Source organism: Pleurodeles waltl, chromosome 8, assembly GCF_031143425.1.
Source record: "Pleurodeles waltl isolate 20211129_DDA chromosome 8, aPleWal1.hap1.20221129, whole genome shotgun sequence".
Lineage (NCBI taxonomy): Eukaryota > Metazoa > Chordata > Amphibia > Caudata > Salamandridae > Pleurodeles > Pleurodeles waltl.
Genome location: NC_090447.1, coordinates 870,304,881 through 870,325,943, shown reverse-complemented (window position 1 = coordinate 870,325,943; position 21,063 = coordinate 870,304,881). Strand labels below are relative to the sequence as shown.

The 21,063-nt window shown below is 45.7% G+C and overlaps 1 protein-coding gene across 2 annotated transcripts in view; it reads left to right on the top strand.

The window, feature by feature from the left end:
- GPR143 (G protein-coupled receptor 143) overlaps positions 1 to 21,063 on the top strand; it is a 362,560-nt gene that overhangs the window by 28,658 nt on the left and 312,839 nt on the right. For both annotated transcript variants that reach the window (XM_069205143.1, XM_069205144.1), the window contains exon 3: positions 15,265 to 15,359. In XM_069205143.1, the coding sequence (XP_069061244.1) occupies positions 15,265 to 15,359 (95 nt within the window). The remainder of the gene's footprint in view (positions 1 to 15,264; positions 15,360 to 21,063) is intronic.

Here is a 21,063-nt window from a genome sequence, read left to right as displayed (position 1 = left end):
TGAGTGTAATTTTTCTTCTGGTAACCATTCAAAATTCACCTTAGGACTGCTAATGCGGTGGGAGATGGGACCAGAATTAGGCTATTCATTTGACAACCTTTGCCCTGCTGGTGATGATTAACTTCATGGGTTTATGTTATCCTCCAACCATTCTGTGGGTGGAAAGGGGATATGTGTTAGAAAGGTTATTGTTAATTTGAAGGCTCCTTCGTTTCGCCATGATCTGTGTCATTTTACAAACTCTGACTTTGTGACTCCTCCTGCCCCTAACTGTTGCTACATGCATGCTTTGACTTACAAACTAGACCCCAAGTCCATTCCCATTCACATGTTTCCAGCAAATAGATCTTGGTCCTGTGTATCCACCATTCTCTAAGAAAGGCTTAGATTTGGATGCTGGCCTGAACTTATCAGGTTTCTTTCTTGTGAGGGGGCTAAAAGACTGCTGCAGCTTAGCAACCCATTCCTTGGATGCCACCATCTTATTTGTATAATCTATTATGTTCTTGTGTTCCTACTTCATAACCGGTCAACTCTGCATTTATAACAAAAAACCCTCATTATAGCTGAACAATGCATCACCCCCAAACATGATGTAAGCCTCAGGGAGTTTTGATGGGTACAACTAAAGGGCAGGCATACTGAAGGGAAATGTCTAAATTAAAAAGATGGATGCTAACCCCTAATCACATCCATCCAATTGTCTATATTTCTCTATTTCCATACCCTTGCTTTTAGCTGTTCCCTGCATCCCTTTTCTCCTGAGGAAGCAAGTTCAACCTGCCCTGCTAAATCTCTAGCAGGAGGAATATAGCTATGAACTCTGTGTGCCAAATCCTCTCCTACACCGACGGTGAAATTAGGTTTGCCACCGTAGAAGGTTCCTCTGGGGATACTCTCACCTACACACTTGTTGAATGTGCCAACTTCCCCGTGCTTGTTGCTGCTCCTTCCCACGCTGCAGTGGGGTCAACACTGTTTATTCGGTTGTTTGGATGCCTCCTTCTGTTTTTGGCTGCAGTACCAGTGTTACTTCTGGCAAGTTGTAGTTAGCCTGTCCTGGAATGTGGGCTGTGCATGTGCTACTATATTGAGATGTGAATTGTTTGCCTGCGAGCTAGGCAACAGACCAAAATTCAGTCTGCTTGTTGTGTGTTTTCCTAACATGGGTTACCTTGGAGGACCACTGTAAAGAAATGGCTCCCTGTTGCAGTTCCCCCCCACTTTTTGCCTGATACTGATGCTGACTTGACTGAGAAGTGTGCTGGGACCCTGCTAACCAGGCCCCAGCACCAGTGTTCTTTCACCTAAAATGTACTTTTGATTCCCCAATTGGCACACCCTGGCATCCAGGTAAGTCCCTTGTAACTGGTACCCCTGGTACCAAGGGCCCTGATGCCAGGGAAGGTCTCTAAGGGCTGCAGCATATCTTATGCCACCCTGGGGACCCCTCACTCAGCACAGACACACTGCTTGCCAGCTTGCGTGTGCTGATGAGAACAAAACGAGTAAGTCGACATGGCACTCCCCTCAGGGTGCCATGCCAACCTCACACTGCCTATGCAGTATAGATAAGTCACCCCTCTAGTAGGCCTTACAGCCCTAAGGCAGGGTGCACTATACCATAGGTGAGGGCACCAGTGCATGAGCACTATGCCCCTACAGTGTCTAAGCAAAACCTTAGACATTGTAAGTGCAGGGTAGCCATAAGAGTATATGGTCTGGGAGTCTGTCAAAAACGAACTCCACAGCTCCCTAATGGCTACACTGAATACTGGGCAGTTTAGTATCAAACTTCTCAGAATAATAAACCCACACTGATGCCAGTGTTGGATTTATTAGAGATGCCCCCTGTATTTACCCAATTGTTCAGTGCAGGACTGACTGGTCTGTGCCAGCCTGCTGCTGAGAGACGAGTTTCTGACCTCATGCGGTGAGAGCCTTTGTGCCCTCTGAGGACAGAAACAAAGCCTGCTCTGGGTGGAGGTGCTTCACACCTCCCCCCTGCAGGAACTGTAACACCTAGCAGTGAGCTTCAAAGGCTCAAGCTTCGTGCTACAATGCCCCAGGGCACTCCAGCTAGTGGAGATGCCCGCCCCCTGGACACAGCCCCCACTTTTGGCGGCAAGTCCAGGTCCAGGAGAGATAATGAGAAAAACAAGGAGGAGTCACTGGCCAGTCAGGACAGCCCCTAAGGTGTCCTGAGCTGAGGTGACTCTGACTTTTAGAAATCCTCCATCTTGTAGAAGGAGGATTCCCCCAATAGGGATAGGAATGTGACCCACTCCCCTTGGGAGGAGGCACAAAGAGGGTGTACCCACCCTCAGGGCTAGTAGCCATTGGCTACTAACCCCCCAGACCTAAACACGCCCTTAAATTTAGTATTTAAGGGCTTCCCTGAAACTAAGAATTTAGATTCCTGAAACTACAAGAAGAAGAAGACTGCTGAGCTGAAAAACCCCTGCAGAGGAAGAACAGAAGACACCAACTGCTTTGGCCCCAGTCCTACCGGCCTGTCTCCTGCCTTCCAAGGAAACCTGCTCCAGCGACGCTTTCCAAAGGACCAGCGACCTCTGAATCCTCAGAGGACTGCCCTGCTTCAAGAAAGACTAGAAACTCCAAAGGACAGCGGCACTGCTCCAAAAGAACTGCAACTTTGTTACAGAGGAGCAGATTTAAAGACCCCTGCAATCCCCGCAAGAAGCGTGAGACTTGCAACACTGCACCCGGCGACCCCGACTCGACTGGTGGAGAACCAACACCTCAGGGAGGACCCTCCGGCGACTCCGAGACTGTGAGTAACCAAAGTTGTCCCCCCTGAGCCCCCACAGCGACGCCTGCAGAGGGAATCCCGAGGCTCCCCCTGACCGCGACTGCCTGAACCTAAAGTCCCGACGGCTGGAAAAGACCCTGCACCCGCAGCCCCCAGCACCTGAAGGAACGGAACTTCTGTGCAGGAGTGACCCCCAGGAGGCCCTCTCCCTTGCCCAGGTGGTGGCTACCCCGAGGAGCCCCCCCCTTGCCTGCCTGCACCGCTGAAGAGATCCCTTGGTCTCTCATTGAAAACCATTGAAAACCCGACGCATGTTTGCACACTGCACCCGGCCGCCCCCGTGCTGCTGAGGGTGTACTTTTGTGCTGACTTGTGTCCCCCCCGGTGCCCTACAAAACCCCCTGGTCTGCCCTCCGAAGACGCGGGTACTTACCTGCTGGCAGACCGGAACCGGGGCACCCCCTTCTATCCATTGAAGCCTAAGTGTTTTGGGCACCTCTTTGACCTCTGCACCTGACCGGCCCTGAGCTGCTGGTGTGGTAACTTTGGGGTTGCTCTGAACCCCCAACGGTGGGCTACCTTGGACCCAAACCTGAGACTTGTAAGTGATTTACTTACCTGAGAAAACTAACAATAACTTACCTCCCCCAGGAACTGTGAAAATTGCAGTGTGTCCACTTTTAAAACAGCTATTTGTGTTTTATGTGAAAAGTATATATGCTACTGTAATTATTCAAAGTTCCAAAAGTACTTACCTGCAATACCTTTCAAATGAGATATTACATGTAGAATTTGAACCTGTGGTTCTTAAAATAAACTAAGAAAAGATATTTTTCTATAACAAAACCTATTGGCTGGATTTGTCTCTGAGTGTGTGTTCCTCATTTATTGCCTGTGTGTATGTACAACAAATGCTTAACACTACTCCTTTGATAAGCCTACTGCTCGACCACACTACCACAAAATAGAGCATTAGTATTATCTCTTTTTGCCACTATCTTACCTCTAAGGGGAACCCTTGGACTCTGTGCATGCTATTCCTTACTTTGAAATAGTGCATACAGAGCCAACTTCCTACAACCACACTCCAAAACAACTGACTGGTAGCCTAAACGTCATTCTGTGTAAAGTCCTGTATGCTGCCACTGAAGGGTGGAACCTGTTCTATGCAGGCTGTGTTAGGCCTTGATATGGGTTCTCCTGATTTACTGTCTTCACCATATCCACCTACATTTAAGCCTTTCTGCCATTTACTGTATAGAGCAGCCCCTCTTGGTTGTGGGCAGCTGGCGGCTACTGCAGGGGTTCTCCTGGCTAACTAGCCCTGAGTTGCCCAGCTTTGTGTTGACGTGTGTGTTGCAGGATGTGATCCCAGTTGCAGTATTGCCCAAGCGTTCCCTTGGGAGCCCCAACAAAGCGCTACTAGCAGCTTTTATGCTTTTTTGCACAATTGTGATAATGTGAACACCATTTATTGTCTGTGCCCCGTTTGTGTCTAGCCTAAGCTGCGTTAGCTTAAGGGTGTCATATTGGCTACAGATTGATGGACTCTGTGCCCTCCTTCTCACTGCTGTCTTGCTTTCTTTTGATGGCAGTTCTTCTTGACCTAAACTGCTCAAAAATGATGTTGGGCCTGTTATTTAGTCTTACTTGCTACAGCGTTTCAGCATGTAAACCTCTCCTGGAGTCACTCATATATTACCTCAGGCATCTTAGAGTGACCAACTTTTTAAAAAATATGGTAAGGGCTCCGGTGGGTGGCTACTGTGCTCATGACAGCCCTCCAAAGAAACCGTACAGTTTTGATGGTGCACCACAACATTATGCACATTGTAATAGCCCTTTCAAGGGTTTTAGTCACTGCTCTTTATGGCCTATAGCTTTTCCTTCAATTCAATATGGTCTGTGTCTTTTTTGTGTTTGTTTTTCCTTCATAGGAACCTTTTGATTCACCTGATTTGGCAATGTATGCAACTCACGCTGGACTGTACATTTGTCCCCAGAGGAGGAAGCAATGGCACATGGCTCTCCAAGGCCAAATTTCACATCCCTCTTGGAATTAACCTTTGATGGCACACGGGCATAGCCAGTGTACACACTGCAGCACAGCTGTATATTGACTTTTGCCATCAGGGCCATCACCAGATTAATAGCATTATATATGGTGCGGCTGCTACTTTTTGAGATAACTCTGGCCTGATGGGCCAGGTTTGATAGAATTTGGTGCATTTGAATTCTCGTGGCATTTTCTAGCCTCCTAGAGTGCTCCTTTGGGTCCTTTTGGCCTCCAAAGTTTAGATGGGGATTTTTTGGTCATTTCAGGTTGGTTGCATAGACCTTTGGTACTGCTGCACTTTCCTCCGCTGAAGAGGGCTGAAAGTCCCTGGACCTGCATTCCTGACTAGACTTTAGTAGTTGTCTAACCTTGGGTCTTCTTACAGAAGCACCCTAGGTACCTCGAAGCAGACCACTCTGTCAACATGCACCCCTTAAGCACAAATGGCCTTATGACATTTGTAGAGTGCCAGTGTCCTGTCCTCACTCTGAGGGCACCCACAGACATGAGAATTCCACTAGAGTCCATGCTCTGCTGCCCCAACATGGAGGTAGACAGCTATTGCTACTAGGTCTGGAGACAAAATCCCCCCCCCCCAAAAAAAAGTACAAGTTCAGAGCCCTTTTACTACAGACGGGTTGATCCATGGAGCACTTGTCAGTATGAGTTTCACAGCTACATGATGGCTAACCTGAACCCTGGGTTGTTTGGTATCAAACAACTCAGAATGATAAGTCCAAACAGGTGCCAGTACTGGATCTATTAGAAAATGTACCCATGGGTCACCTTAGAGGTGCCCCCTACACAAGCTAACTACCCTGGCATGGTTGCTGGCCAGTCACAACCAGCCAGCTACCACCAGACAAAACTCTGAGCCCCTAGGGTGAGAGATCCTGCTCACTGGGACTCAGAACAGATCCCTTCCAGGGTGGAGGTGCTAATACCCCTCCCTCAGGAATGTGCACTGCCCTGCTAGCAACCTCCTAAGGGCTTACCATACTTAATGCGTGACCCCCAGGTCTGCTGCTAGCAGCAGATGTCTGCCCCTATTGCACTCACCCAATTTTGACCAGAGCAACAGAGGGAAACTAGGCACACACAGTAAGTGGTCACTTAGTGGGTGTAGCCACCCTAAGGTAGATGACCCATTGGTCACTACCAGATACTCCCTTAAGCACCCACTAAATCCAGTATTTAGTGGGCATCCCTAGACTAAGAAATCTCATTCCAAGGACAAAAGAAGACCAGTAACAAATAAGACCCAAGGCTTGAGAACTGAAGTCCTGCTGCACAAAGAAAAGGTGCCAATCCTTGCCTGCAGTACTCAGTACTCGACAATTGCTGCTGTGACATTGCTTGGACACTGGAGGGACTCTACAAACCCACAGAGGACCTCCACTCTTCAAAAACCTCCAAAAATCTCCCTCCAGAGTGAAAGCATCACTCTACTGCAACACGGCACCAACGACCCAGTGAAGGCCACTTCCCTGACTGGCTGCTGGCCATGGAACCAGACACCGCAGCCAGACCAAACTCCACCTGTCGGACCGAGAGGACAAACCCTGCAAGTGTGGCAAGTTTGGGGGCACTGCACCCTCCAGTGGCCAAACGGTTCAATAGCCGTAAGTACTGGTCACCTCACAGCGGGCACCGAGAAGGACAATCCATTCCAGACTGTAAAAGGACCAGGAGGAAGCCCCAGTTGAGGGACTTCAAAAACCACCAGGACCTCCCATCAAAGTGCCCCTGCTGACCTGCAAGCGACCCTCAAATAGACCTACCTCCTGCTTCCAAGCACACCTTTGCACACAGCTCCTGGCTCACCGATTCGCTCTGCACCCAGCTGCCCTGTGCGCTGCACCAAAGATCTAGCTGTGCCCTAAGGGTCCCCCATCACTTGTGACCTCGACAATCCAAGGGGACCCACCGGACTTACCTTGAAGTCCACCTGTGCAGTGCTTTTCCAAGTGGTCCCCCGCAGTGGCCTGGCACCAGCTCGACTTTCTGAAGCTGCTCCTGACGAAACCGGGAGCTGCCCGAACTTATCCAGCTGCTTCATAGTACCCACCGATGACCTCGACATACCTGCAAAAGGAGACATTGGTAAACAAACTGCCTGATTTCATATGCATTTTCAAAGTATTTTCGCTATTGATTTCTATGGAGCATAATTACAAAAATACTATTTTTATTAAAACTTCACTAATTCATAAATTAAAAAGTACCCAATTTTGGTGATCTTCATCTTTAAATTTTTATAAAAATCTGAAGTGTTCTTAAAAATTGGTCTGTAGTTATTCTTTTGAGTGTGTGATCTCATTTATTTATCCTACCATAAAAATTAGAGCATTAGGTGGTCTAGTTTTTACCTCTTTAAAACAACGTGTGGTTGCCTGGACCCCCTGCACAGTGTGCCTAGCTTTGCACAGTACATAGAGGGCCAGCCTCCTACAGGGGCTAAAAAATGGATTTGGAGATTTCTACAAATTGGGAGCCCGTGCCCACTCCACATGTGCCACAGCAAATCTTCACAGCTGGCTGGAACTTCCTGTGGACAGCCTGTGCACAAATGCTATGCTGAATCAGATAACATCCCTCCATAATCAGTATGCACTCATATGTGCTTGTGTATGTGTGTGTGTAGTGTACCCATGCTCATGTGTAACCTGCCCAGAGACTCTTACTCCAGCTGCACTCCATTAGAGTGATTCAATCACAGCAGAGGTAAAAAAAAACAGAGGTCTAAAAGTGAAAAAACCTGGGTCTCTCACGGGTCACAAGCTGCTTCTTTACTAAATGTGGCAACTTTTGCAAGTGTTTATCTATGAGGTGTATTGTCACCATCAAAACCAAAAGGACTGAACTCTGAAGACAGTTACAAATCACCATGGAGAGGCCTCCAGTCAGGCTATGAAAAATGTGTTATTCCACATACTCCGATTCGTAGGATGCACATGGCCCTCCTCTGCCATACTTCCAGGCAAGAAGGACTCACAGTGACAGTGACAGTACAAAGGTCCTTTATCTAGTGGGCCTGTACCACAACACTGAGGAATTAGAAATGGACTCATGCACGTCAGTGAACCCTGCATCCTGCTTAATCAGAAAAGGCTTGGTCTGCCTGGAAATAGGAACATGAGCCACACAGGTCAACACCAATGAAGGGCAGTAGTGCTGGAATGCAACACATTCTCAGGTAGGCCAGGAAGAAATCAGGGGCCCAAGCTCCTCTGATTCAGTTTGGCAGCAAGTAGAAGCTGCAGACTTCACTTCCTGGTATGCAGTTGTGATGCTGCAATGCCACCTGGTAATCGCACATGGGTGCTATTGCCGGCTCACTCAGGACACGTCACGCAGCAGCCCCTCTCGTGTGGCACTGTCTTCACTCACCCACACCCATCCATCACAGGTGTCTCCAGTCAGGTAACATTGCTAATAAAAGGGGCAGTGCGCACATGTCCGGGACACAGTTGATTGACCACCCATTCAAAGCCCGTGTCAGCATGTATTACAGCATGAGGAAATAGGGCCCACAACTCCACAATGGTGATAAGGCAGACCGGACCCTGCTTCCTGCTACCTCCTAGCCAGGCAGCCTCTCACCTGGCTGTGTCTGGGGTGATGACCTCTGCTCTGGCCTGCACAGGAGGGAATGTCAGCACACTTGCTGCATATGGTAGTGCTAAGATCATGATGTGAGGAGAGTCCCATATATGTAGCTGGCTGGTAATGCACAAGGCTGCATTATGACATGCATTGGAAAGTACTGTTCTCGGTGCTGGCGAGATGGTGCCACAACAATCAGAGTGGGGGCAGACAAGGCAGCTGCTGCAGCTGAGAATGGGAGGAGACACCCCACAGGGTTTCAGACAGGTGATATGTCTCCATTTTGGACATTCACTTTAGGCCGAACAGTGTGAAGGCCTAAAAACGCACCTGGCAAGATGCTGCATCCAGTGCGCTACACCTCCCAGCTATAAGGCACTTGGATCCACCAGCCAGACAAAAGAAGAAGCAGGCGATAGGAGTCTGTCTGACGCCCTTAGGAGCAATGGAAGCGCAGTGTGAACAGGTGGCTACAACACAGGGCAGTGGAGTTAGCCCACGGAAGAGTGAACGAATCCTAGACAGCCAACAATTAGAAGCAGTAAATGCCAGCAGCCTCAACTGGGGAGCCGATCAGCACGAGGCAGGAGAATACTCTGGCCCTGTAGTGCTCTGACTCTGACCTCCGCATGACAAAGGACAGAAGGCATCACAGGAAGGAACTCTGACCAAGAGGCGCAACCCTCCCACTGCCACCTACTAAAATGAAAGAGGGGTATATTTACAAGCTCCGTGCGCTGCAGTTGCGTTACGTACCGGCGACGCATAGTGCAGACCCATATCTACAGGGCTACTCAAAGCCACTTTGCGTGCCTTTTCATTGCCTTGTAGGTATGGTGTAAGGCAACACAGTGCAAGTCGCTGCGTTGCCTTACACTGCATCAGGGAGGTGTTCCATGGGCGTTGCAGTGGGTTTTCCCATGCAACACCCATGGGTTTTGACCTATTCCTAGATTTACAAGAATCTGTAAACCTGGGAATTCGTCAAAATTGTATGCCTCTCCAGGGCAGGTGCAATGAGGAGAAATATCTTTATTTCTCATTGTTGTTTCCTCTTTCTATGTTGCAGCATACATAGAAAGAGGAACATGCCTCCCAGGATTGTTCCTTTGCACAAAAACAATCCTGCCAAAAACACAGACACCCTTGTACCATGGTGCAAGGGTGCCTGTTCTGGCACTAGGCAACAATTTGACCACACAAATTTATAAAAATGGGAAATATTTAAATCTTTTAAATTGCACCAAATCCATTGTAGGGAACCAGAGATATGATTTTTTAAAGATTAAATTACACAGTGTTCTTTCTAGTGCTTAAAAGGCAGTAGGGCCAACTGTGGACATCTGTTTGCACTAGACCACAGCCAAGCCACAATTTGAGGCTGACCACAATGGCGCTCTGCTCGGATACACTGAGCAGGAGGCCTCGGTCAAAATTTTACCTTCAGACTTAAAAACTTTTTGGGAAGAATTTGTCTCAAAGTCGTACAGTCCCCTCCAGCAAGCCGATTTTAATGCAACATTGTTGAATTGCTTCTCCGTGAGGCCCCAGTTAAATCCTGGAAGGCTGGAGCTCAGAGCTTTCAGCAGAACAAACCCAAAATTCAGGCCCGGTAATGGTTGAAGAAAGTTGGCTTGACTCACGACGTTGCATCGGACCACTTACAGAGCTTTTGCAAAAGTTGCTCCGAACTTATGGAACTTCTTCCTGAAGTTCCTCTTGAGGGTTCAAAGTCCAACACACAAACCCAAGGGTCTAGAGGCTCTGAGATGGTCCTTGAGAGTTTGGAACTACAATTCCCACAATGCACCTGGCCATATCCTTAAAAGTCCAATGGGTGCACTCCAGGCTGGGGACTCTTGAGGGAGATGGTACAGGGAATCTCTGTTAACCCATTGCTTTCAGGAAGTCTACTCTTTAATCCTTTTGGAAGCCAGACAAAGTCCTCTGGGCTATAGTTTCCAGTGTGCATCAGGGACAGTTCTTCAGAGTGCAGTCATTTGGGGTGCAGAACAGGGTTCCAGCAGGGTAGTCTTTCTTCTCCTTGTAGTTTCAGGCAGCAGATCTGAGTTGCTATGCAGCTCTCACATACTTATTCAATGATCTGGGGTGACAAGCGGGGGGGCACCCCTGTCCAACAAGGTACAGGGTGCCACCCAAAAACACCCTCCAAAGTATCATATTCTTGTCCCACAAAGCACTTAACTTTAAAAATTCAAGATGGGTGATTCCTCTCCAGGAGAGCAAGACCTGGCTAAACCAACCTACTGATGCAGCTCATTTCCATTAACACTGTCCCTTCAGACCTTCTGTAATTCCATTCTTGAGACTGCCATCTGGCTGGGGTAGAGGAAGAGGGGATAGGCCTGGCTGGCATTCTTTACTGTCCTGTTCTCATTGAAGCCCAGTTTGGCCCTTATTCACTAGGCACTTCTCACTTCGTAATTGTTCACTTATTGTGTCACCATTTTTACCTGAAGAATTGAATGCGTCTTTTATTCTCAAACGGCTTTACACAAAAGGACGTGCGGTTGTGGAAGTGTTAGCAAATCCCCCCCCCCCCCCCCTCCTATCGCCCCACCCCGCCCCGCCCCCCTCCTCTCCTTTTCTGTCTTCCCTCTTTCTTTCCGTTCGTTTCCTTCTTTCTTCCCCTTCTTTCCACTGAATCTTGTGTTTGCACTGACACTTGAATACCAAACACCAGCTCAGTAAGCTCCTCAACTGTCCTGCTGGTATTTCGAACAGTGTTTGGAGTTATCACCTTAAGCCGGACGTTCTCCAGGCGCATGTTTTAACATGCACTGGTACAGCCACCTGAATAAGGTGGCTCCCAAGCCATGAGAACTGGCGAAGTGGCTGCATTTCTGTTTACTCCTGCATTTCTCTGTACCATGTGCTCTTGTTTGAACATGCTTGCTAATGTTTTGATAGCAAGAGTGTTAAGAAAAAAACTGTCCACGGTACATGAACTCACTGATGACTTTCAATGAAGAATTGACACAGTCAGTAGCAGTACAATGTTTAAAAAGCAAACTCCCCCCAAATGTTCAGTTCATTTACAAGTTTTGTTTGGGTCTCGCATTCTGACACTTTGCTACGTTAAATATGAGAAGAACATGCGAGGAACGCATTATCATGGGAGGACATTTGGGGTTTAGTAGCTAGGGGCAGTGAGCGCAGGAGTAAAACATTAAAAGGGCAGGGCTAAGTGGGCCATGTTGACAGGCAATTTTTGAAAAAAACTGTCAAGGTCCAATGATGTTGTGACTCGGCAGTGAAGGCCACTCTGTCGTCACTGTAAAGAGAGAGAGTGATGTTAATGGGAGACCTACCTTGTGGTGAATGACATTTCAAGAGGGAAGTTTGTTCTGGATAGAAGGCCTTACTGGAAAACTCGGATGTGAATCACAGATAAATTCAAAGTAGTATGAGGAGAGAACTGTAGTGACACAGTTTCCCAGTTAGGTATCCTGCTACCAGTACTTTCGACAGTGAGGCTATGACGGTCACTGCAGAAGACCAAGAGACTTCGAAAACAACCAGGCGAAAGCAGAGGGTGGGCTAGAGCCAGTACCTGCGGAGGTAGGAAGAGGGGACAGCACATCCCAAATCGATTTAAACCAAGACAGAAGGAACAAGGAAGGGATAAAGGGCAAACTCATAAAAGGAGAAGGACAGAGATGCCAAGAGACGAAACTAAGCAGTATCGGAATGTCAAAGCAGTTGAATTATGCCTTCTTGTGCATCTGGTCCATCAATGACCCGGAAGCTGGAACTAAAGATACAGGGAAGATTTTCTAAGGTGTTGGTACACTAGACCACTAACCTCTCGACATAGCTACCATTTTCTTATCCCCAAAAATCTTCAGCTTCTGTCACTGTATCATAATGACTGACCTTTCATATTCTTCACATTCATGAGAAAACCAAAACCACATTTCTCAGCAGCGCTGCCACATACTTAATGGTTAGAACCAACACTTCTCAGATGGGCTGTTGTATTTTCGATGGAACAGTATGACTACTGCTAATTGCAGTTCTAAATTTAAACGGTCTGTTACCCTCCAGAGCACATGTGGCTTCTATTCCTAGAATAGGACAGTAACTACACTTTTCTAACGGGCCATTGTTCCTTAAACTGGATACTGCCAGCTCTTCACGGGACAGCAATACGTTTCATGGAACAGTTCCACCATGTTTTGCCAGGGCTAAGATGCTGTCCCGATATTTCTGAAAAAGCATAGTTATTCTTTTGACACAATCCTGAAAGTCCTTTTCTGTAGGGATGTTATAGTGTGGATTGGCCATCACTGGGACATTCCAGCGAGAAGCAGCTACTTAGCACTTATCCCCTATTTTAAGAATCAGCAATATTCAAATATACGCAAATAGTATAAATCTTTTGTGGGGCCAGCCCACTCGCATGTATTGAACTGATTTCCGCCAGTCATGAGGCCAGGGAAAGCTACTTTGTGTGGTTTTAAATGGCCTCATTGATATAGAGTAAGGCAAAGCAGCGGAGATTGCTGCGTTGCTTTCTCGGCTCAACGGAGGCGTTCCAAGGGTGTTTCTGTGGCTGTCCCCATGCAGCAACCATGGATGTTGACACATTCCCATATCTACCAACCGTGGTAAACCTGAGGATGCACCAAAATCCTACGCCTCCCCAGGTAAGGCGCAACAAGGAGAAATATGTTTATTTCTCCTTGTTTGTTCTCTTTCTATGTGTGCTGCATTCTGCAGAACACATAGAACTAGGAAAAATCCTCCCAGGATTGTTATTGTGCTGGAAGGTGTCCTGTTCTGCATCAAAAGAATCCTGCATGCAACGCAGACACCCTTGCACCATGGCCCACTTTTTATAGGTATGGGGATAATTTTATCCTTTTTTTGCACAGATCCCTTCAGTAGCTTCTTCCAGATATTCTTCTTACTATTGGAGGCGTCACTCACCTGGGGAAGCGAGTACCCAGATGCGGAACCCAATGATGACGCTGCTCACTATGTCACCCCAGAAAACTCAATTATGTGTCTGCAGATAAAATTGTTTGCAGAAAGATACCACGAGCCACAGAAAAAAGGCTTGGATATTCAGGTGTAACTCACAACCATGTCAGGAGTAAGACACACCTAGGCCGGAAAAACTTAGTTAATCAGCCTCTTACACCTCTAAGATTTGTTGGACATTATCGTGAAATGATCTGTTCTATAGAATCACCTCCATATCCTGTTTTCATAGTGGCTCATAATGCAACCTCACACCTCTAAATATTAGGAAAAACACATAAGGTGATATTTTTAGGGTGTAACCTTCTAAAGACATGCTTTATGGTTAGGGCATTTTCCTAAAGACTTCCTGTCTCCATGTTTGAGGGGTGGCCCATCTGCATGCAATAATATTAGGGACAGGACACTCCTGTTATTAAGCATCTACGAAGAGGTTGAAGGGGTCATTGAATCTCGATAATTCAGGCATACTTATGTAACTTTGGTAAAACGTTCATAACTTTGCTGCATTTGCAAACATTATTATTAATATTCTTATTATTTTTATTATTACTATTATTATTGTTATTAGCGCTTTCCTAAAGGTCAAGTATTCCCTGATGGAATGGAGAGAAAGAGTAAGAATGTTCCAATTGACATTATGGTCCATATTTATGAAAAATGGTACACAACTGCGCTAACACATTTATGCGTCATGTTTTTTTAACGCCGGCTAACACCATTCCCTAACGCCATCCTTGCGCCATTTTTATAAAATGACGCACAATGGAGCTAAAGAATGGCTAGCGTCTCCAAAAAAAGACGCTAGCTGGTGAGGGATGGCGTTAGGGGAAATGCTGCTAGTGGGTCAGAAATGACGTAAGGGTGGTTAGCGGCAAAATATCTGCTGCTAGTCAGCCTAGCGTCATTTTTGATGCACAAGCAGCCAAAAAATGACTCCTGACTGAGTTTATACAGGAGTCATTACCCCTACCCCAATGCCCACCACAGGGGACCAGTGATCCCTAGGCAAGCCCTACAAACCCTGTGCCAGGCAGGGGGCCCCATGTAAGGGGCCCCCTAATGACACACCACACATACAGAAACACTTACCTGCTACTTACCTGGGATGGGCTCCCTCCTCCTGTAATGTCCCTGTGGTGTTGCTGGGGATTGGGCATCTTTGTGCCCATTCCATGGTGTTTATCCATGGAAATGGGCCTACCTGCACTTTAACTCCTGGTCTGTCCAGGGGTTAAATAATGATGCTAAACGGGCTTAGCACCATTATTTAGGCCCGCTCCCAGTTGCGCGTCATTTCTGCGTCGGGCGCTAAATATGGTGCTGGGGGCTAGCGTCATTTTTACAAAGGGAACGCCTATCTTGTATCTCATTGATGCAAGGTGGGTTGGTGCATCTTAAAAATGGCGCTAACTCCAATATTTTTACGCCAGACGTGTCTAGTGTAAAAATAGAAATATGGATTTAAAAGTTAGCGCCCCTTTAGCACCAAAATAACTGGCATTAGGGTGATGCTAAGCTTCTATAACTATGTGCCTTTATATGTAAGAATTACTGGTGTGACACCGTAAAAGCAATAGTTGAAAATTTGTACAAGAGATTTTCCTGCTGTACCCATATGTAAAATAAAATTACACAAAATATTCTGTTTTAGATGAGACTGTGGAAGTTTCCAGTTTTTCCCTTGGCTTACATGTTATGCAACAATGTTCTAAAGAGAGAACAATTTCCACAGAAACTGTAAACAATTCAACATTTAAACTTAGTCGAGGTATAACAAATATTTTTATGATTGCCACTGACAAACATTTCTCTCCTGCAGATGTGGATACAGCTGTTTTATAGTGCCAGCTTCTGGTGGTTGTTTTGCTATGCAGTAGATGCCTTCCTAGTGGTTAGACGATCGGCTGGATTAAGGTACTATTACTATAAACTTGTTATGCACATGTTTAAATTGAGAACATAGTATGTACATTTACCAAATGTCTTTCTATATCAAGTCATCAATTGTAGTTATTAGTTTTAATTTTACAAGAACATATCATACCAAATCACTGTTTAAAGTGTAGCAAAGGCATTTAAAGAGAACAAATTACCTTTACCCGGTTTGCAGTGTGTTTACGGGGAGGAGGCATATTGAACAGTAAGTAGCACAATTCATATGAAAAAAAAATGACAATGTCCATGTGCACATTTGTAGGCAGAAGGCTGTTGGCAAGCCCAGAAATTCCCTAGGAGCCCCACAGAACTATCTTGAATGCCGAAACTGGGTAAACTGTTTAAGTCAATGGAGTGCTGATTCCGTGAGCAAGAGGCACGAAGGGCAGCAGCTTCTAACCCCATCATTTTTCATGGGAATTTACCACCGAGTTAAAGATGTTGGAGCACTGAACATATGACACAGGAGGGGTAGTAGATGCTGATGCCATTGTGTGTCAGACCAGGCTGGGAACTTGAACAAATCACTGTTATTGGCTGAGAGACAACCTGCCTGTTGGTGATAGAAAGTGGTTGGGGGGGATCAGGGAAGGCTGGCCTGTGCACATGTGGTTCAGTTGATGACCATATATGTGTGCGTGAAGGCATATTGTGGTTAGAAGCTGTTGCAGTAGGTGATTTTGCTCAGGTTTTGGTTTTTATCAAAGGTTTGGCAGATTGAATTGGAGGTTATGCAATTTTGCATATTTGGAGGAAATCGAAATGTCTACTGTGGTAGAGGGACATCAATAAGGATGCTTTTAGAATGAAAATGAGGAGCAGTTGAGGAGCGTCACTGAAGTGATGACGCAGCTCGTCTCAGATTTGATAGAGTTTAAAACAACTGGAGAGAAGAGAAGGTCATCCACTTGTGGATGGCTGTGAATGAGTTGTGGGATGTGGATTGGAGGTGGGGATTTAATGTGAGAAAAGAGAAGACCTTTATGTGGTCAGTGGTAAAGGAATAGAAGAACCAGAGTGAGGAAGCTGATGTCTCAGAGAAAATGGAACAACGTGAAAAGAGAAGAGGCATAAGGATTAATCACCAGGGAAAACTTACAGAGAGTAGAAAGTATGGCAAGCTGGAGAAGCTCAAGAAAACAGAGAAATGTCAGTTAGCGAAATAGGAAGAGAACCTGTGGAGGGGTGAGCTATCTAACTGTAGGAAAAAAGTGAGTGGCCAGATGTTTGTGGTAGTTGGCATTGTCAAATACAGAAGAAACGTAAAGGAACATGAGGGTGGACAGCGGGTGGTTGTGGTGTTCTTTCTGTGATGATGAAGTTGGAGACATCTGAGTAAACTCTACTGGTACTGGAATCCAGAGTGGGAATTTAGTAGGCTGTGGTTTGCATGTGGGTCCTGAGCCTGCGGAACACCAGTCATTTCACAGATTTGGAGAGGAATTGCAGAAGTGAGGCTTGACAGAAACTTGAAATTCAGGATCAGAAATGTGGTTTTGGTGTAGAAAGGTGACTGCCACTGATTTAAAAAAGGTAACATAGAGGAGCAACTGAATGACAAGTATAGTTGGGTGAGTGAGTGTATTGAGTGTCAGAGGTTATATATATATATATTATTTGGGGGCTTTAAAGGAGGGTGGGGGCACAGGATAGGATGATTTATTCCTGGATAGAGATCAGCGTAATAAAGGAGGTAAAGGAATGGGTGAGTGAAAGGGCAGGCGAGAGGGGTTGTAAGTAGTAGAGGGTGATAAAAAAAGTGGTATAAATTAATGGGTTCTTGGCATAGAAGCAAAAGCAAAGTAATGAGCTACCACCAGAGATTGGGTATGGGTAGTTCTGAGTGGAATGAGGAGTGACTGAAGGATTCACAATAGTTTTTGAGAATATGTGTGCAATAATGTAACCCAGGGTAACTTTTTATCAGGAGAGTTTGTCTCCGCTTGGTAGCATAAGTGCAGTTGGCATTGCTTAACAGGCAAATCCCTCACTGCACCAGATAAGATCTCTTGGGAAATGACATCCCTCTAAGCCTTGGCTTCCCATGCCATTTTTAAAATCTTAGTGAGAGACTCCACCACATAAAACAACTTATCCTGACAGGATCTCCAAGACCTGTTGATCCCCTTCTTGGAGTCCTTCAAGAAATTTTAAAGAAAAGTGGCCATTGTACCATCAATCTCCATAGTAGAAGAAACCTTCCCTTCTAAGGAGGGACGTGGGCACTATGCATCCAGTCAGGCCCTGACTTTATCCAGAGGTTTTCTCAACCTTTGTTTGTTTCTACTGGACCTCTCAAAGGACATGGGGTCTTCCAGTTTCAGCATATGTAAATCTTTATGGGGTTTCGGAGCCAGGTTTGCAGTTTTTTTGTCCCTTTCAGGGTAGAATAGGCTGGCATGGGTTCAGTTCCTCATCAGAAACCCCTCCTTGTGACCAGGGGTGGAGCCCCAGCAGCCACTGATGCATATGGTATGATACCAGCGTGGCAGGAACATTTCATAAAGGCATCTTGCAGGAGCTTGAAGGCATCATGGGGGTCCTCCTTGGCTGAATTGGGTTTTGCCCTCACCTTCCAAGGAGTCCAGGTTAGAGAGCTGGGCAACCTGGGGCTCAGTATTTAAAAGAACCTGAGGATCTTTCAAACCATGGAGGATTTCAGGATGGGTGGCTAAGAGAGGCTCCAGTTGTCTGCCCAGGGACTGCAGGGCTTGCAACTCTGCTCTCTTAACAGAGGTATCAGTAGTATACAGGAGGAAGCTATCTAGTGAGTAGGGGTCCATCACAACTTCCTTATAGAGGTCTTCTTCAAACATCTCTGCTCTAGCGCTCAGAGCACTTAAAGAGGCGCATTTGGGCCTCAAATGATCACTCGGGAATAACTGGCCACTACAGTGTTCTTCACTGGGACCTTTGCTGGGTAAGAGCCCTGTACTGCAGGAGAAACGGTTAGAGGCCTGCCACTGCGGTATAGTCCTGCCCCAAAGGTTCAAAAGGAGTAACTTAGCATTACAGCTGCCTCTTGGTGGAGCAGCCCTGTAGAGCTGTGAAAGAAAACTGTCCCAAACAAGGCAGGAGGGCAATTACAGATTAATTAGCTTGAATGGGTGCTATTTTAATATATATATATATATATATATATATATATATATATATATATATATATATATATATACACACACACACACACACACACACACACACATATATATATATATATATATATATATATATATATATATATATATTGTTAGCCGCAAAAAAGAAAACATATGGGAGTGCAGGGAGCTTGGGCTTGTCATTAGAGAGAGAGGACCGAGTGCTTTACCCGACAGCAGCCACCAAACAAACATCAAACGCCTTTTCTGTGGGGGAGGACCCATGTGTGCAATTGAACAGAGGTTTTGCTGTAGCAAAAGGTGACGCAACAAATCAGGGTAAGGAGGTTCAAAATGGACACAAGCATCAACATTAAAAAGAGGTACTTAGTTTGTGGCCAGAGCAAGAAGTGAGGACGACATTTCTGAGGAAGTTGCAGTGCTTAATTTGTGCTTGTTGTTTCCGGTGCTGAGCACCGGCACCTATTTGTGCGGGCCGGGGCTTATTCTTATGCCTCAAGCATTTGCTGCGAGCAAAAGACGCATATGGGAAAGACGGAAGAAGGAAAAACTAAAAAGTGGCAGGATGAGCTGCAGGGGTGGCCGTAAATGGACTGAAGAGGCCAAGACGTGGCTTCAGGATTACGCTGCCTCAGTATTCAGTGCTGGCAGATTTAAATACAGCAGCCTTATGTTTGAGAGAAGGGCTTTGAGCACCGGCACCTCTTTATTTACAAATTAAGCAGTGGGAAGTTGTGACTGGTATGAAGAATGTCCGCTCTCTATTCTACAAGGTTTGGAGCAAACTGTTCTGGCATATGTAGTTTGCTTTTCACTCGTTGGTCTTTGTAAGAACAATGATTTGTAAAAATGGTTTGTAAAAATGATACTTTAAATGCAGCTGGAGTTGAAACAAAAGAAGTTTGATACATAATCCCCGCCTCTGGTCCTCACATAGAATTTGTGCTCTTTTGAACGAGGGTTTGAATCTCCGTCTCACAATGCTTCAAGGCACTGTTAGGGGCAAAGCACACTCATTTTAGCCTGTCGGAGAAGCTGCTTAATTACTGAAGGAAATGCACAACGCAGAAGAGCCATTGTAAACTGGGGAAGACCTGTAACAAAAAATGCCTGCCTTCTTACCACTAACTCTCTTTTTATCAGTGGTTGCTGGGTATGGTTGTCCTTGCTCTAATGGGGGTTAAATTAATGTGCAGTATTAAATAGTGCTTACACATGCAAAAGTATTAATAAGTGATTATATTAATTGTACCTGGTGATGTGACTGCTATGAAGACAGAGAATTAGAAGAGTGTTTCAGCTAATTTTGAAAGTGGAAATGTCGAGAGATGATCACAAGGAAGTACATTTATTAAAACTGCTAGATCACAAAGAAGAAACCTTTCTGTCCTCTTGTGAATGACACATTCTTTCAGGTAGCTCCAAAACGTTTTATGCATCTATACTTGTAGGAATGAGGATCTGGCATAGATAGTTTAATGCATGTTAGAGGATATATTGATACAATAGTAACAGGATCTTAAATGCAATCTCGTCAGCTACTACTAACCCGCACATTTTCACCCAAACTGTTGTGGCATCATCAGTTTTTCTAATGTTTCTAGCCAGCTGAATAATGTACTTAGAGTGCGCTGTTATTCATCTGGTAACATTCCTGTGTAATCATGCAGCAGTAAGCCGATCAGTGTCTTTATAACCAAATATTGGATGGTAGTGTGAGAAATTCGGATGTTGGTTGAGGGGAATGGAAAGTTACGCAAGTAACAACCTCAATCCTTGTGAGGGTCAACCACAAAAGTCAATAAATTAACCAGTGCTTAACCCTCTAGTAGCTTGGAACAAAAGCAGTCAGGCTTAACTTAGAGGTAATGTTTAAAGTATTTATGAAGCACTTAAACAGTAATAAAGTGAAAACACAACATGAGAAAAATCCCATACCAATTTAGAAACAGAGTACATTTTAATAAATTATTTGACACCAAAGCAGCAAAAATATAATCAGTAGAACTGGAGTTCTGAATTTTGAATTTTAAAAAATAAAAGTGAAGAATAGCGCCTAAAAGATCAAAGTGCCAACTGTGGATATTTAGGCCCATATTTATACCTTCTGACGCAAACCAGCGCCGGCGCTGGTTTGCATCAAAATTTTTACCGCCGGCTAACGCCATTCCTACGCACCATGCGTGCGCCTCATTTAAGGAATGACGTTAGCCGGCAATGCGGACTGGTCTGAGTAAAAAAAAAAGACCCAAACCAGGCAGCGCCAGCGTAGGGGAAAATGAGGGCTGTGCGTCAAAAAATGGTGCAAGTCAGGTTTGAGGCAAAAATCATGCCTCAAACTGGACTTGCGCCATTTTTTGACGCACAACCCCCATTGAAATGACTCCTATCTTAGCAAAGACTGGAGTCATGCCCCCTTGCCCAATGGCCATGCACAGGGGACTTCTGTCCCCTGGGCATGGTCATTGGGCACAGTGGCATGTAGGGGGGCCCAAATTAGGCCCCCCATGCCACTTAAAAAAAATATATATACTTACCTCAACTTACCTGTACTTACCTGGGAT